Source organism: Engraulis encrasicolus, chromosome 7, assembly GCF_034702125.1.
Source record: "Engraulis encrasicolus isolate BLACKSEA-1 chromosome 7, IST_EnEncr_1.0, whole genome shotgun sequence".
NCBI lineage: Eukaryota > Metazoa > Chordata > Actinopteri > Clupeiformes > Engraulidae > Engraulis > Engraulis encrasicolus.
In genome coordinates this window covers 27,200,362-27,219,844 of record NC_085863.1, presented here as the reverse complement: position 1 = coordinate 27,219,844, position 19,483 = coordinate 27,200,362, and the positions used below count along the sequence as shown (strand labels likewise).

The 19,483-nt window shown below is 40.5% G+C and overlaps 1 protein-coding gene across 1 annotated transcript in view; it reads right to left on the bottom strand.

Annotated features, from left to right (window-relative positions):
* Positions 1 to 19,483, bottom strand: part of rad50 (RAD50 homolog, double strand break repair protein) — a 115,890-nt gene that overhangs the window by 35,424 nt on the left and 60,983 nt on the right. Inside the window, exon 13 of the mRNA XM_063203177.1 lies at positions 15,059 to 15,234. Within this exon, the coding sequence (XP_063059247.1) occupies positions 15,059 to 15,234 (176 nt within the window). The remainder of the gene's footprint in view (positions 1 to 15,058; positions 15,235 to 19,483) is intronic.

Here is a 19,483-nt window from a genome sequence, read left to right as displayed (position 1 = left end):
TCCCCATCTCTCTCCCCATTCAGTTCCTGTCTACCTCTCAAACTGTCCTGTCAAATAAGGTTGTAAAAGACCAACAAAAAAAAAATCTCTTTAAACTCAGAGGATGAAATGATAAAGCTGTATGCTACACTAATGGGTAAGGTGCCAACGGAGGCGGGGGGTTGGTCAGCAGGGGGTTTTCTCCAGCAAGGCGGGGCGTCAGCGAAGCGCGAGGCCACAACTGCAAGTCGAGGACGGGAGCTAGGATAATGGACTGTAACTGTAGCAGGGCTTGACACTGGCACCTGCCCACCGGCCAAATGCTGGTAAAACTTGGCTGTGGCTAGTAACAATGTCAGTGTCACTAGCCACTTTGACTCATAATCTATTTGACCGCTTTTGTATCAATTGTTTGGTAAAAACTTTTCTTTAACAAAAGTTAAAGAAAATGCTCAGTTACTCTGTTGGTATTTGTTTGATTTATTTCCATCTAGAAAGCTATGCACTCATCTTCTTGCATTAGCAAACCATCTTCTGAAGTTAGATGTACAGTATCATCATGATAAAAAAAAACTAATATCAAATTGTGGCTAGTAGAATAGGTGAATGGCTAAATGTATTGGTAAAACCACTAGCCACAGTGGCCGGTGAGTGAAAAAGTTAATGTCAAGCCCTGAACTGTAGGACCTATAGGTGTTAGGACTGCACTTCGACACTGCTCAGACCTGCAGATCAGACACTACTCGAACACTGACATCCCGTCCAAGAAGGTGTCGGCTGATCTCTGATAGCCATGAGGCCACGCCCTCCTAGTGACACAACACCTTCTGCATTGCTTCTAGTCAGGCCAAGAGCAATATCGTTTCTGATCTCTGGAAAAATTCGGGAACGCACTTTGATAGGGCCAATCAACTTTGAGCAGCTCCAACGGCCCTGGTTAGAGGCATGTTCAAAGGCAGTGACATAGTTTAAGCAGAGACGTTCTATTGGGACTAAGAAAATGTTTGGTTTAAACTTCGGCACAGCCTTTTCTGGCTTCAACCAGTAAACCAAGGGAGGCGGCTCAACCATGCCGTTTGGGAAACGTTAATTTTTATGCTCTAGGTCAGACCATTGCTGTGTCTCATATCGTGCACTTGTGTCAGTGCACTGACAGTACACACAATGCACTGACGTCTTTAGTGCATATTGTCGTGGAAAAGGTTAAGCACTGTGCTGTGAGGGGTGAGCATTACATTAGCAGGCCAAAATATCGCTTGGCTACTGTTTGCGTGTGCAATGTCCAGAAAAAAAAGTAAAAAGTAAAGTTTACATTGCACTGTGTCTCGTGCCTGTATTTACATTTCCTTCACCCCAACTGGCAACTATTCCACATACAGTACTTGGCTTGACATGAAAAGGTTGGTGTCTCAGCAACATTACTTAGACAATTAGGAGACTGTTGACCACACTCTTCCACTGAACTTTCTTCCGTTTCATTAACATGGCATTAACAGCACTGCTTTTTTGGCTGTTCTTAGGGCATCATTCGGGCACTTTCAGTCAGTGCACTGAATTTATCAAAATTTTCAGCGTGAGCGCACTATGTACTGAAACATAGTGCTCGAAGTGCACAAGTGCACGATATGAGACAGTGCAAGTCTTGAAGAGATTTGAAAGTCAATGATAATCAGGCTAGATCTCTAGGCCTACTAAAGGTAATAGAGGTCAGCAGGTGAGCACCATACGCATGAACGGCGTGACGTGTGCCATTTGCGTTACGCCCTTTTTTGGGGGGAGAGCCAATGCAAGTCAATTGGTGGTGTTGGGAAAGACGAAAGACAAGGACCTGTAGACTAGCGTTGTTCTCGCTCAACATGCCGAAAACGTTTTGTGTTGCCGGCTGTTCAAATAATATAGCCAAACAGACGTGGCTGAAGCAAAAGTTTGCAACTGTGCATGCATGTCCTTTCTGTTTGGAGTGCCTGACCCCGCACATCAGAGGAAAAACTCAGAGACCAAGGATGCCCTCTGAAGGAACTCCGAATGAAAACTGACCTGACCAGGATCTAATCATCTGTGAAAAATAATGACTGATAATAGCGATGCAATTGGGTCCCTGGTAAATCGTATGCATTGGGTGGGTGGCCCTTTCAGATGACTATCACACACACACAAACACACAATACCAGGGCGATGGTGTCACCCCCACACGCCTTGGCACCATCAATCACAGGAAATGACGGCTTTTGCATGGGTGAGAACTGAGTATAAATCTCAGTTTCACTCTTTCATTTTGACAGCCAACGTGCTCAGTGAACACATCTGCCAAAGATCTTACTGTACAGCTACAGTACATTCCTCCATTTACACGACACATAAATTGGCTTACATTTCCACAAGCAGATGTTTGTAAAAAATATTATACAGAAAGTGCATTTGTCTTGTTGTGGTCTTTGTGTACCGGCTAAAATACATGTTGCAATACAGAACGACACACTAGTTATTATACAATCTATCAACCTTACTGTTCTGCCACAGTTTTCTATGGCCATTTTCACTACAAGCAACGGGCGTGTAGCCATATTGATTTTATGTAAGAGTTACATGTAGATTAGTGGGCATTTTCTTCAGTACAGGCCAAAAAATCTCACAGGTTAACTTCTCAGATCTTCTCAGGTAGTCTCCTACAGTAAGATGCTGCAGTTGACCACCCCATAATGCTTCCCAACAGTCTCCATGGAGACAGCCAGTCTAGACCAGGAGGCATAGGACAGGACACACAAACAGACAGACAGCTGACCGCATGCATGTCTTACCACCACCACCACTGTTCCTTCATAGTGAAGAGGAATGTGGTGCCTTACCATTACCGAAGCGAAGCCTCATCTTAACCAACACCTGCTGGCCACCTGCGGACACTGCAGGGGGGGCTCACATTAGCACTGGGAGATGAGCAGACTGACAGGCTGGCTTTGATGAAAGACATCTGAAATCACAAAGGACTGTGTCTATGTCTGACTATGACTGTGTGGTAATATTTTTATTCTTATATGATTCATATGCAGATTATTATATGTACATGTATATGCAGGAATATAGATATATGTCTGTGACTTTATGTATATATCGTTCCAGTGTGTCAGCATTGTAATCTGTGTTGAGTGCCAGCTCAGATGAGGTGTGGTCAAGCTAATTTGCATCTGTAAAGGGCCATGGGGCTGTGTGGGCCCAGAGGATAAAAAGGCCCTGGGATGACACAGGCGGTGTGCAGCATACCTAAGATCAGCGAGAATGGTGTTCTATCGCTAGGATGTTGCCCTGTTCCAAATTTCTCTGGAGCAGTAAGAATAAAGAAATCTGCAGAAAACTCACCGGACCAAAAGTGCTTGTCTGACATTAATAGAGAAGAACCCCACATTTAATGGTGTCAGAAGTGCGATGATGATGGAGCCGCAGACAGGGGAAAGATGGATTATTCCAGGAAGGACAACATCTCAAAAAACTTGGCCAAGTAAGAAGTGGAAGGAACCTACTGGAAGAAGTTCATCAAAGACCTGCCGACGGCAAAAGTTACTCTGGGCCCGGTGCGTAGATTCCAATAACGTCAATTATTTCAAATAATTGTATTATGTTAGCTAACGAAGTGGGAAGTTAAGCTGAAGTGTACAGTTGTTTGAAATGATGAGGTTGGATAAAATAAAGAAACCAAAAATGGATGATCCAGCATATTACCGAGAATGAGGGGGTGTTTGAGTTATACAAATGGCGGGCACTGCACACTTTTATGTGGCCTATTAGAAGCGGTGTACAATATGAACGGCGTACGTGGTAGGTGGTCGATTTCAAGGTCTTAGGCTGGACAGGCTCATATTTGGATATGATTTGGACGATCAGCAAAGATAGATGCTCAAAATATTGTTCTTTCGGTGAGGGAGAGTTGCGTACACTAGGGTAGCACACTGCACACTGAAATATGTGGCCTTAAAAGCAGTGTTTAAATTCTGAAGGGCATTCATGCGAGAGGTGGTCGATCCCAAAGACGTATGATGTGCAGTCGTATTTTTGTGAGAATCGGGCCGAATGAAGCGCTGATAGTTATGGTTTCGGATGATCTTATGTAATATAATTATTGATATAGGACAGGCACGAATCCATGGAAGAGAGATCTCGGTGTGTATGAGTGTAGGCCTACTATGTGTGTGTGGTATTACTCAAGGAGCAGAGGAAAGAATTGTATGGACAGATGTTTGGCTTTTTCCCCGTCGGAAGATGAAAAATAATTTTAATTATGGATCAACCTCTGGTGTAATTTTAATAGTGGAAGTTAATAATTTTTGCTGTATGTGAATTTGGGCATAGAGGAAGAGAGAGAAATAGAGAGTGAGTATGCCAGTGTGTGTGTGTGTGTGTGGATCCACGAGAATGAAGTGTGTGTGTAATTTGTATTGAAACTAAAAAGAAAAGAGAAGGAAAGGAGAAGGAAAAAATTAAAAAGAGAGAAAACATTGAGTGGCTTGTAGGTAATTATTGGATTGAAAGATGAGAAGAAAGTATAGAGAATTAAAAGGTTTTGAAAGTGTGACAGGATGGAAAGAATTATTTCTTTTGGATGGAGTTATCTAGTGTAGAAGGAACAGGTCAGGTAGGGATAAAAAGCAAAGGGCTGAGAGGCCATATAGACTGTGTTGGCTGGAATTATTTCAGTGTATAATATACATGGCAAGATAGGAAGATAGCCTACTTTGAAACTTGGAATAATAATGGAAGAAGGAATAAAGAGGAGAACAAGGTAACTAAAGAGTGGGAGCTAACAGAGTGACGACATGGCGAGAAAATTGGTTGGTGGTTGCGGCGGTATGTGACATCTGTTCAATAAGCTTTAACTGTGTGTTGAATGTGAAATCATATAGGCTAGCAGGAAGTGTGGAAGTCAGAATGGCTATGCAGAAATTTGAATTAATGTGAAAATGCATGCAGTGTGAACCAATAAGGTATTTTAACATCGACGAGAAAAAGTAAATTTCTGTGGATGTGTGTTACTTTGTTTGGCCACTAGAGAGAAGCTTAATTACCATGGCAATGGTGAGAGATGCGATGGAAACTGAAATGACTATTTAGAGCTGGAATCCGGGATTAGCTTTTAATTTTCATTTGAGAAGAGCGGAATGGAATGGAATATTCCTTGTGGGAAAAATAAAATAAATTAAAATAAAATAAAAAAGGAGAAACATATGGGCAAGAAAGTAAGTGTTAAAGAGATTCACTGAACAGAGAGTGAGTGCTTGGTTTGGGTGAGAGAGATCTGTGTCTGCCCAACATGGAGGGGGTAGAGATGTCTTTTAAGATGCTAAGAGTGTGTCAAGGAAAGGTGCCGATGGTCTGGAAGGGAAAAAATTAACATGTCTGATCTTAAAGAATTAACCCTCAAGCGACCGGCCTGTTTTTGCGACTAATCTGACCGAGCGGGGTCATTTATGACCCCAAGGAGTTTAGAATTACCACTATATAAATTATTTTTTGGGGTTCATTCAAATTTATTTACATCTTGCACATACTTGTCCCTCATCTAAAGCAAAAAAAATGTGAATTTGAACATTTTATTGTTTTGCTAAAAATTTGTCAAACTTACATACGTATATGCTAATTATGATGTATGCCCTCATTTGCATATGTAAACATCAAAATGAGAGACCACAGGTGGTGAGAATGGGGGGGCGGGTGTCCTCTGAGCTCACAGTCAGTACGGGATCTCCACAAGGATGCTGCCTCAGTCCTAAACTCTTCACACTGTATAACCATGACCTTCTCTCAAGCCATGACAACACCATCATCATCAAATATGCTGATGACACTACCATCCTGGGGCTCATTAAAGAAGGGGACGAGTCAGGATACAGGTCTGTTGTGAATTACATCATTGACTATGGGGAGACAAACGACCTCATCCTCAACACAGACAAGACGAGGGAAATTATAGTGGACTTTAGAAAACATCCTCCTCCCCTACAGCCTCTGCACATTAAAGGGACAGAGGTGGTGAGGGCTGAAAGTCATAAATTCCTAGGCATGCTAGTAACATCAAACCTGAGCTGGAGTCTGAACACCAAATCCATCGTGAAAAAAGCCCAGCAAAGGCTGTACTTTATTAGGATGCTTAGGAAGGCTGGACTGAACTACCGCCCTCTTACCCAGGCCTACAGAGGACTTGTAGAGAGCATCCTCACAACAGGCATCACTGTCTGGTATGGCAACATCACTCAGGCTGAAAGGAAGTCTTTGCAACGAATAATCAAGACTGCAGAGAGGATTATAGGCACAACACTTCCCTCCATGGACTCCATATATGTGCAGCGCAGTCATAGGAGAGCAGAGAGAATCATTGAAGACCCACTCCATCCAGCTAACTCTCTGCTCAAACACAAGAACTGCACATACAAATTGAGACACAGTAGAGCGGACAGCATTCCTACCAGAAAAGCAAGATTTTTCAACAGTTTCTTCCCAGCAACAGTGAGACTGATGGCAAAAAAGAACATTTGATCCACCTTTTTTATTATTCTTTTGATCTCTTTGATTTTATCACTTTTTAATGCATTTTGTCTTCCTATTTTTCTATTTAATTCTATTTATTGACTCAGAGGGCCTGCACAAGAGTTCCTATGTGCGTGGACTACTAGTTTATGCACAAATGGCAAATAAAGTACTTTGAACTTTGAAAATACAAAAAACATCCAATACATTTTTTCTTCTCTCATCATCAGTAATCAATAGGGCTGTAACGATATGCTCAACTCACGATTCGGTTCGTATCACGATTTATGATCTACAGCTCGATACACCTCACGATTTCACATTTGCCAACATTATAAAATAAAATTATGAATAAAAACTGATAGTTAATTGCTATAATAGGTTACAAGAGGCTACTAATACTTTTTAAAAGTTGAAATTTAATGCTAATGATGATTTGAAGCTTGGAAGCAGTATCACTTCATATCATGTGGTTGTTTTCTGGACTGATGGTAGAAAAACTTTAAAAGGGCGCATCACGATACTGCCTGCTTGTATCGCGATACAGTATCGTGACTCTGTGTATCACGATTTCTCGGTTCGATACAATATCGTTACAGCCCTAGTAATCAGCTGAGAAAGTTTCATGGTGATATCTATCATTTAATTTTTTAGCCAATTCACTTGTAGTAGTCTTACCGTAATAATACAGTGTATTTATGCTAATTATGGAAATGTATCAAAGTGAAATTTTGGGAAACCAAGCTAAATTCTATCCATTAGGCCCATAGATGATATTTCTGCAATACAACTTTAGGGTACTCAACATTTCTGGGTTCATGAAATCACAAGATCAGAGAATATGGTAATTTACATAGACAAAACCATGTCTCAAACATATAACCTTATGCACACTCAAAATTTCTCTGAAACTTTTTCTGGACATTGTAGCTGTGAAAAGGTGTCTTCCATATATATTAGAGCAAAGAAATGATTCAATTGATGCTTCAGCCTTTGTATAGCCATATAATAAGGAAAATTCTAAAAACGCCATTGATTTCTACACTGATGACTTGTTTCCTCCCTCTTTGTTCATCAGGATGACTTCCATTTCATATTCTCATCATGTGTCTTGGACCACTGTGCCATGATATCAACAAATATGGAGCAATAACAGACGAAATGCCACCTGGGTGCCCTCACAATATGCTTCGTTGGCAATCGCAGGGGTGCCCTATTTATTTATATAATATACAGTCCCACCAGGAAATTGCGGGCATTTTCTCAAAAAATCGCGGTCGGAATTGCCAGATGGTGCACGAGGATTTCCAGAAAATCGCGATAAAAGTTGCGGAGCTTCTTACTGTGTTGTTGCGATTTTGTTGCGGCATGAAGTGAAAGGTGCGATTTTTGTTGCGATTTTTAATGTGTTTCCCCACGCTTGAAAGTAAAGGACACTGCCACATTCCAGTCCTCTGGTGTTTTTATATTATTTCCATTTTTATATTGTAATTTTGGTTCTTAGGCAAAGCAGGGAAGCTGCCAGGGCGAGTTTTTAGCCAGAATGTCGTCGTGAAAAGTTCCATCTCTTTCATGCTGCCATTACGACACCCTTCATTACAATGCTGTTTATGGCCGTTTGACTCTGTTTTAAATGTCATCACCGTTTCAAATTGTAAGCATACAAACTTCGTATCATGTCGATATCCATTCCTGACTTAAAAAAGTGGATACATAATTAACTATATTGGGCATGTCATAATATAAAAATGGAAATAATATAAAAACACCAGAGGACTGGAATGTGGCAGTGTCCTTTACTTTCAAGCGTGGGGAAACACATTAAAAATCGCAATAAAAATCGCACCTTTCACTTCATGCCGCAGGCGACGTGGTGTTTTATAGATAACAATGTCGTCGTTATAACACCACGTCGCCTGCAGAACGGAGGTCTCAGCTGTCAATCAATAGGCTACCGTCAATCGCGCAAGGAAGAGAGAAGGAGAGGGAGAGACAGAAAGTAGTTTTCCAACTTACTCCCACAGCAACGTGTCTGCTCTGGTTTTATTCATGTTCAGTGTTCTTTGTCCGTTTGACCGCGCCAGGTTAGTTAAACGAAAGTGATTTCACGACACGGTCACCACGGTCACCAAGTGCTCGTATCCAGCCATAGCCCAATTTGCGCGAAAGAGATTACTATATCGGCCAGGCACGCACGCAGCATTCACAATGAAGGATGGAAATTACTGCTTTGTTGTGGACAAGGCATTTGCGCATCTCAATTCGGAGGGAAAATGTTGCCTTCTGTATGCGCACAAGTCAAACACCAAAGTGGTCCAGCAGGTGGACCGCTTTAGAAAAAAGAAAACACATCTTGTTGTAGGAGCCCTATACTTGGCGTAATGTAGATGACTGTCATGAAGTGTTAATTATATATTTATGTAGGCCTACCACATTTTAAAAATGTAGGCCTATTGGTTATGCCAGACTAGTCATACATTTTCCCTCCTGTGACCATGCAAGCAGACGCGCAATGAGAACATGGCGTTTCCTACATTCGTATTTATTAGTTTTTTCCCCCTCACCGACAACTTTGTACATGCATAGTAAAGTGCTGGGACTGATTGATAGTTTACTTTTTTATTGTATTTTTTTTATTGTATTATCCTTTTTGAAAGGAAGTTTGTCGACGTCAGTGAAGTCAGCGCAACATGGATTGGTTCAAAGTGTTCAAAGTTGCGGGAAATCGCGGTGATTGGTTAAAGTTGCGCTCTCGCGCAGAATTCGCGGGAATTCATTGAAGTTGCGAAAAACGACGCAATCGCAACATCGCGATTTCCTGGGGGGACTGAATATATTATATTTTAATACTATAAATGTTTATATTATGAATATTTTAGGTCTGCTGACCATGGCCTGCCCCAAGACACAAAATACAAAAGCCAGAGTTTGAAAATTACAACAACAATGGACATTATAATGTTGAGTATCTCATGGATCCTCTCGGGGTCATAAATGACCCCAGAGGTGTTTTGATTATAAATCCTATATAGATGGTCCAAATCTCACAAAAATCATTCACAACATGCACAACATATGTATTGACAAACTCCTAGAAGGACACGTTTTTCTGATGAAAATTGCAGAAATGGTGTATGAAAATATGTGCCCGGGGTCATAAATGACCCCAGTCGGTCGCTTTAGGGTTAAGGAAAGCAATCAGGGGCGGAGTGGCCCACCTTTTCCCACCGGGAGAATTTTCCCCTTGGCGGCCCTCTTAAAAAAAACAAAAAACAAAAAAAAACAAAGCGAACAACATGGTTTCCTAACCAAAAAGACAAAAGCCACGAAATCTGCAGTCGTACTACATGTGGACATTAGTGTTGTCAAAATATCAACCTGAAGTGGAGAATTGTAGCCTAGACCTTGATGAAATGCACAGCCAGTGGTGTAGTCTACGTAAAACGCAGGTATACGCACCCATTTCAAAATTTCAGGGATTACAGTATACCCACTTAAAATTGATTGATCCATTATTTACAATAGCACAAATATATACAGTAGACTATACACACATCAAAAAATGCTCAAATATACAGTATACCCACTTCAAAAAGTAGACTACACCACTGGAGCCATCATCACAGTCCAAAGCATTCATAGGCCTACTAGGTTAGGCTACATCACGCTACTGTTCCATGCAAATGTGCACTCCACTGTCATTTTGACAGTTTGAAATTGAAATATCGTTTAAGGAAGACAGGATGAGCATGGGCACAAAGTTTTGAGTGTGGGGATTTTTAGAAGAGTAGGCTTACAAAATATAGTATAGTAGCCTAATAGCTTACAAAAAGTCTGTCTACATTGTGCAATAAACCCACCATGCAGCAAATAAGCCAAACCTAATAGCTACTTCAAACCACAACCATAAGTCAACAAAATGTATAACCAAACGGTGTAGGCCTACCTTAAAACGCTGTCTTCGTCGCAGCAAATGTCTTTGTTTCTTGCAATCACTCTACTTTAATCCACAGCTTAGGCTACACACCCAGCACTGGTCACATCAGAATCTTGTGTGGTAATTATTTTGTTCCATTTCTTCAGACATAGGCTACATCCTATATGTACCACATATAAATATATGCATGATAATAATATTATTTCGACTATAAGGAGATATACTGACGGTCTAAAAAATCAAAACAAAACCCATTGCTTCTGTTAGGCGCAGTTCTCTTCCTTACCACTTGGTGGAGTCTGTTCGTAACCCAAGTCAATAACCACAGAGCAAGTGAATGGACTGGAAAGACTGTAAACTGTAACAGTCGTGTGGAAATCGGAAAATAAATCATAATTTATTAATATTTCCATCCTTTGGTAACCAATATACATATCACAGGTTCTTCAAATACTGAAAACAAAACTGTGTTACTAAGATCTTGTAAACTTCCGCGATCTACGGTGTATGAAAATTATCAGTAGAGAAGGGGTGTGGCCAATTTACTGTTTGACACCGTCAGTGAGGTATTGCCGTCTGGTATGCGGTATAAATACTGGCTAGTCAGCTATATTAAACTACGGGGAAGTGGAAAGTGGGAAGTCAGTGCTAATAAGTGCATTATCAAAACGTAAGGGCCGGTTGAGAACGCAGAGTGGCTGCATTATTACATTTCACGGCCGCGGCCCACCGGGACAAGTCCCCGATTTCCCGACGGCCACTCCGCGCCTGAAAGCAATGGATGGTAATGTGCTGGCAACTGAAAGACTAAGTTGAGAATGCTTAACATATATTTGCAATGCATTGATGACCAGAGGGCAAGGAGTGGTTGACAGCCTATGAGGTGTGGAGACCCAGTGTGATTTAAAAGGGTGTGTGGGAACTCCCAGACTGGCTGGGGGCCTGTGGGCAATTGTTTTATCACTGGTCTGAAGTGGTTCTTAGACTTTTAAAGTTGGCTGTTAAACATTTGAAAGGAAGAAGGGACTGAAACAGCTCAAAGTTAACAAACAATTTAGCATGGAGTGAATGAAGAAGACAGGAAGGTCTTAGCTTAAATTGGATTATGATAATGGGCTGCGATGAACAAAGGGTGGAAGTGTTTATCTTCTGAGGGAAGAGAGAATGGGCCAACTTCAAGGCTATGATCAATGCACCAGTGTAGACAAAGGTAATTGACTCAGCATTTCTTGGCAATAAGAAAAGATCAAATAGGCTAGTGACACATTGGTAATGGGCGTAGCAGCATTGGGTGGATTTAAGGTGAGAGAACATTTGGAGTGATAAAGCAAAATACTATAACATTTCATGGATAGCATAGAAGTGCATTAGGCAGCACAAATTCAGGATACAATGCTCACATTCAAAGAACTTATTGTCTAATAGGTTAACATGTTAGATAATGGTCTGAGATAAGAAGCTTGTATGTATGAGAGTGGGTCAAATGCAATGAGTGAAAGAGTGAAGAATGACTGTGGTGTGTCAGCAGAGAGAGATGGATATTTCTGTGTATGCTTGTATTAAATATGCCAAGTTTAAAAATATCAGGAACTATAGAGGAGTGTAATGAATTTGGATATCAATCTATAGCACGGGAATTGTATGGAGAGAATGTGTGGAATAGGTGGCTGAGAGAAATGTGGTTTAGAAAATGGAATGCAAATATGAAAGTGAGTGAGATTGAATGTATGAAGTACAATTTGAATTGCTCAATGGAGTATTTGGAATTACCGGATATTTCTCTGGAAGTGGAGGACAGATTGGTGAAAAGGAGCTGACATTTTAAATGGTTAATCTGACAGCTGTGTGGAATGGGAAAGGTGAACAAAACTTGCAAATTGAATAGTTGGTCTGATATAATTGGTGAAAAATTAAAATAAAAATCTAAACGATGCAGAAAACTTTGGCAACTTCAAAAAGGAAGCAAATTTGATTGGGAAGATTGGCAGGGAACGAAGAGAACAAAGGGGAAAAATTGGAAATACAGGGGTGTGTTTGCAAAACAAAAGGGGTTTGAATCATTTCAATGGAGTTATAAGCAACCAAGGACTGACTGAACGAGACAGACTGACAGAGTAAATGTGTTTGAAAACATTTATAAATACAGCAGTTGGAAACGCCCTAATGCATGTCATTTTTTGCATGAAGCTATGAAGCATATCTAACACAATTAACCCCAACTAACATCTTAATTAACAAAAGGTAATGTTTCCCCACTGAAACTAACAATGGGTCTGTTTCCAACCGCTGAAAGAGGAATCCAATGAACAGGATTGTGAGAAGGCTGAAGAAACGGAGTTACAAATGTAGTTTTCACAATTGTAGTTTAGGCTACAAAAGTGAAAAAGGGGGGTGCATAGGTTGATTAAACATAAGAAGAAAAAATAAAAGATTAGAAAATTGGCATAGAAAAGTGGAAAATTGACAGGATTTAGAGAAAAAAAATTGAAGAAATTTGACATTTATAGTTGAAAGAGGTTTTCATAATTCAGGAGGTAAGGTAAAGGAGAGAATTTAAGAAAATTGCTATAGAATTTGACTAAAAAGTAGAGAACAAATTGTTTAGATTGATGATAAAAGTGTTAGTAGATTAGACAGGAATTAAGAGTGTTTAGAGATTGAATTGTGTGAGAAATGTGAGAGTACTAGTTAGATTGTGTATGTCTGAGTTTTGCTAATGAATGAGAATGAGAATAATGATACAGTGTATGCAAAATAATTGATTCTGCTTTTCTGCGTATGTGTGTCCACAGGCAATGTGACAGAGTGACAGAGGTCGATCCCAGGGAGGAGACAGTCGTCAGCCAACAATGACGAGGGGAGTCAGCTGTGAAGAAACCAGACGGTGTGGCCACCAGACCACAGGAGGCCAGTACACAGGAGACAGGAGACCACAACAGAACATCAGTCTACCCGTGGGCTGAATCGGGGGATCAAGTCAACAAAGGAAGGCTTCACATCTGAGGCAAAATTAGGATGGATTCAGAGTGAATTAACAAACCATCAAATAGACTGGGCACATCTACTGTCGAAATGGGGGAGCTGTCTTCGAAGTGGAAACGAAGGAACACAACATCAGACAACGCATACATTTCAAAGGACTTCAGAAATCCTTAACACATGAAAGCAACTGAAACAGAACACTTTGGAACACAAATATTCAACCGCGAAAGGAGCTAAGACAGGATTAAAGGTCATTAACACCTTAATGACAAAAGACACAACAAGCAACAGCAAGCCAAATTGCATACATCAGAGAGAACAATAGACTCTGGGATACTGAGCCATGGAGGATGGAGCAGTGACAGAAGCAAGAAATCACATGGGCATGACAGTGAATGAAATTGTGTAACTGTGTTTGAACTTTGAAAGAGCAGGATGAATCAGTTAGGAATGTTATGATGAGAAAGTTGAATAAGTTCTGACACAGAGCTAGACGAATTGCCATATCATTCACAGTTAATGTACAGAATGTCAGATTCTTGCCACTTACACAACTTGATTATTTAGCAATGTAAACATGAATCATATAACAACAGAATAATTTATTAGAGGTCAAATCACGGCAATAGCTGAGTGGAAACAGTGTGATATTTCATATTCATTGATAGGATGACAAAGTGTGTGCAATTTATTTGTGAAATGATATGATTGGATATTCCTGGTAGTCTGAAGACAGTAAATTGATAAGCAAATAGCGAAGAGACATATAACTAGTCAAATATTTAGTGTAACTCAAGACAATGTAGAATGGTCAAACAGAATCATGGGTTAATCACAGATACATAAACCATGATGTAATGTGTAACACTGTAACACGGTTAAGGGGTTGCAGATGGCCTACAGTACCCAGTTAAAATTCTAAGGCAGAATGGTTACATATTCCATGTTAAATCAATTCTTAACTGAACATGGAGGGCTGTCATATTTAATATGAAGCCATCGTGGAATTTTTCCTTCACGTCTTGTTTTTCCCTTAAATTGGCAGAATGGGGTTTTTTGCAAGATGAAGGTTTTCGCCACGATTTAAGAATTGAAATTTGAAGATTGAAGATTGAAGGCATATAAGATAAAAAATTGTAACCCTTGTGAGTCTTTTTGAGACTCAAAATGGGGGATTATGTGGTAAATATTTTTATTCTTATATGATTTATATGTAAGATTATTATATGTACATGTATATGCAGGAATATAGATATATGTCTGTGACTTTATGTATATATCGTTCCAGTGTGTCAGCATTGTAATCTGTGTTGAGTGCCAGCTCAGATGAGGTGTGGTCAAGCTAATTTGCATCTGTAAAGGGCCATGGGGCTGTGTGGGCCCAGAGGATAAAAAGGCCCTGGGATGACACAGGCGGTGTGCAGCCTACCTAAGATCAGCGAGAATGGTGTTCTATCGCTAGGATGTTGCCCTGTCCCCACAACTGTGACTATGACTATGTCTGACTATGCCTATGTCCTGGGTCCGGCCAAAGCGATCAACAGCCCTGATCAGGGACTCACACACACACAGACACACAGACAGACAGACAGACAGACAGACAGACAGACAGACAGACAGACAGACAGACAGACAGACAGACAATACCTCTCTGCTTGGAGCTCTTCTCGATCTCCTCCTGCACCTTGTTGAGATCTGTCTGCAGGTCCTGGCTGCCGCACACGCTGAACAGTTTCTCCTCGTAGCTGCTCAGTTGCTGCTCCTTCTGCCGGATCTCCGTCGCACAGTGGCTCTTGTTCTGCTCCCCCGAGGCCAGGTCTTTGCTGCACGCACACACGCACACGCACACGCACACGCACACACACAGACAGACACACACACACACACATACACACACACACAAAGACACACACACACACACCCACAAAGACTTGTGATAAGGCCAAGGGGACGTTTGATTGAGAACCACTGAGATAGCTGGTACCATACGATTGAATTGTCACTGCCAGCTTGGTACTACTGTAAGTAATTTCATACAGCCTCAGAGGACACCTGAGAGAACAGGAAAAAACTCAAACTCCATCATTAAGGGGAGCTGGAGAATGAGCACACTTCCAGAAATGGTGGAATACCATGAACGGATGCATCAAGTCCCAAGGTCAGAAAAAAATACATTAAGTAAATGAAAGTAATATTTGTAGTAAGCTTAGCTTTTTCAAGCACTCGTGAGACCCATTCACAAATGGTACCTTTTTCGCACATAGTTAGCACCACCATCAAATTCTAAGTCTTCAGCAGCATCCATCATTTTTGTTAAACCGCCCAACCTCCAACTACTTCCAGTAAAAATCCATGATTCTGACATCAGCCAAGTCCCATCCTATAATTATCTGGGTGTTATGATTGACCAAAATCTGACATGGACAGACCACATTGACTTCACTTGTAAAAAAAATACAGCAACGCATTTACTTCCAGCGAAGATTAAGATCCTTTGGTGCTAGTGCCCAAATCATCTTCTTATTTTTTTACATCTGTGATCCAGAGTGTTAGGCTTTACTGCAGTACAGCTTGGTTTAATAGCCTCTCTGTAAAAGATATAGCAAAACTCCAACGCCAAATTAAAATCTGTTCTAAGATCATTGGGCTGCCCATAGCAAACCTATTCCAGAGTGCTCGTAATAAAAGTATGCTCCGACTGGCCACTTGCATCTCTACCAATATCACACGCACTCTTTACCAAGAATACCAGCCATTACCCTCAAGTAGGCATAACAGACTTAAACATGCCTTCATACATCAATCGATTCTTTTGTTAAATCAGTCGTAAGACTGCATAGTGCTATCACTCCATGTTGGTAAGATCTTCAAGTTATGTGGGTTGTATGTAATGTACAGTTGAGGACAATATTATTAGCCCCCCTCCTGAAATTAGACATCTCTCTTGATTAATCATTGAGAATGATCATTATTAATACATCTATGTTATTCTGGAAACTAATACACCATGGAGATAGTATCCAATAAGTTGAATTTGGTCCAGTTTTACAATGAGTTTAAACAAAAAAGGGTGAAAATGGCAAGGACAAAAGTATTACCCCCTTATCATTAATAGTCAATACAGTGCCATTTATTAACAAAAAAATGACACCAGGCACTTTGATTAGTTGTTAACTATGTTGGCACATGTCCTACCAATTTTGGCCCATTTTTTCATTGCAAATAGTTAAACTGGTCCAAACTGCATGGATGTTGAGGATGGGCATTCATTTTCAGCACTCCTCTAAGACTATCTAAAGGATTGAGGTCTGAACCACTCCATGACCATGGTTTTAGTATCCTTGAAGAACATTTGAAATATTTTGGATTTAAGTTTTGGGTTATTATCTTATTGAACGATCCAGTGAAGATCTTAGCTTCCTCTATGAGTATACATATTTGTGCATGGTCACCTTCCACATTCTATCATAATCTTCTGATTATTTGGTGCCGTACGCCCAAACAAGGTTTCCTGTGGCTGAGGCTACCACAGAATGATGCTTCCACCACAATGTTTAATTGTGGAAACCATGTTAAAAAAGGTTAAAGGCCTATTCCTTTATTCACCTGACAGAAGCAGAATTCATTCATCAAAGCTGGTGCAATTGAATCTCATCAGATGAAAGCAGAGACCTTCAAAAGTCATGTTTGACCTTCAACTGTTCACAGGCAAATCTCAATAACACTCTGATATGCAACGTCTTTAGTAAAGGGGTTCTTCTATAATGATGGCCCGAAAGCTCAATATGATGACAAGCCCTAACAGCTGTCGTTTTTGAAATAAAAACTCCAGGTCAATTACAATCATCTAGGCAGGTGTGCAGTGCTTCTTTGGTCTAATGAGACTAAGCAGTTTCCACAGTTACACATAGTGGTGGAGGCATCAAGTTTTTAGTCTGTTATTCAGCCTCAGACACAGGGAGTGGGTCTGGATCTGGATTGCTGGGTCTTCCAACAACATTGTAACCCAAAGCATACATTTAAATTAGTTCAGAGGTTCTTCAAGGACACTAAAACCATGATACTGGAATGACCCGCTCATAGTCCAGTCCTCAATCCCACTGAGAGTCTGTGATGAATGTCTATGCTCAGCATCCATGCAGTTTGGACCAGCTAGAACACTTTGCAGTGACGAAATGGGCCAAAATCCCTAGTGGGGCATTTGCCAACCTAGGTAACAACTTATCAGAGCCTGTTGTCTGGGCTATTCTTTTTGCCCTTTTTTGTTTAAACTCATTGTAACAATAGGAAAATCCAAATTCTACTCATTGGACATTATCTCCATCAGTGTATTTGTTTCCAGAATAACAGAAACAGTAAATAATGGTCATTCTCACTGAGAAATCAAGAGAAATGTCTAATTTCAGGAGGGGGGCTAATAATATCGTCCTCAACTGTATGCATGTATGTCTGTGTCCTCTTTTTTTGTCAGTAGTGCAATAGTCTTGTGGTGTGATGTTATGTGTATGTCCTGTCTTAAACGAGTGTTGCTCATTGAATTTCAGTGAAAACTGACAATGAAGTATAATCGTATCGTATCGTATCGTATTCATTATGACTGGGAATATTGCACTTTTCATACATTAAAAAGTGACTCTTCTCCATGTCCGCCATTTTGGATTTCCAAAAATAGACGTTTTAGCTGCAAAACCTACTGTGATTTAGTCACATTAGTACATATTAGTTTATTATTTAGTAAATATTCATCACATTTGGCAATAGGCAGCACAGTTTCAAGGAGCAGCATAGTTGCAATACCTACTTAGGCCACCATCCTACACAGTGCAGTGAACCTCTAATAAAAAATTGTGTTTATCCCTTAAATCTGAGCTAGCAAGCAGAAGGGACTTGTACCTGTAGAAAAAGTTTAGTTTAGTTTAGTTCATTAGGATCCCCATTAGCTGGGCACAGCCTTCCTGGGGTCCAACAATACAATCACATATAGTTAAAAGTTCTAAACAAATCTGTAGATTCATTTAAGCACCATACATTGAAAAGAAAGAGCTGAGACTTCTTTGGTTCCACGATGCAACTCAAACAACCAACTCAAGGCAAACAAATATCTGAAAATGAATCATGTCGTTGTAAGACCTAATCAACCAGGATGCTAAAACAAACTTTATCAGCCATATTTGTAACCTCAAGATGTTTTTTTTCTGGTAAGGTTCTGGTTTTAAATCTCCACTAACCAACCCCTTACTGGCATATAGTCTAAAATAGCGATGAATGTTGATAACACACACACACTTTTCTAAACATTTTTGAATCTAGTTCCTCCCTTCCTTCCTGTAGGTTGTGGTCTCTTGCCCCGGTGTCACCCTGCTTCCATGGAGAAAACAAGAACCACAGACCTGTATAGGAAGACTAGATACAGTATGTCATCGCGTATTGCAGCACGTCCGCACAGGTTGGCCATATTAGCCAAGCCTAAACTCCCCACAGACTCTCCGTTACACCTGAAGTAAACTGAAGTATTGAAACATTGAGGTGCGGAAATGTGTATTTTGTGATCTCGCTGAAATATTGTGTGTACATACATACATGTATGTATGGTACGGCTCCTTTACCCATTTTAGCCTAAGCCTTTTTTGGGAAAGGGTGCCCTCTGCCTATTAAATCCTAAATATCTCAGCCTCTGAAGCACATATGTACATGAAATAGCATTTAAAAGCTAGGACCCTCCTTTTGCATTAGAATGTGTTCATTCAGCTCTAACATACCCACATGTTTAATAAAAATCCATCAAATCTCAAGAACCTGAATGAAGCATATATGTGTCTCCAGGCTAAAATGGGTTAAAGGGGCACAAGGTAGGATGACGTCGTTTGCTCAGTGCCCGTGGCATGCCTGTCTCAAAATCTACACCGTAATGAAAAAATGCTGTTCAAATAAACTCGCTGTGAGAATATTTTTCATCACGAAATGCCAGCAGTAGATACAAATCTGAATACGGTATGTAAAGCGATTTTTCGTATGAAAAGAGTTTCCCACGACACTCGTTCGGACCGCTCTGTCAAAAAGTAGCATTTTCGG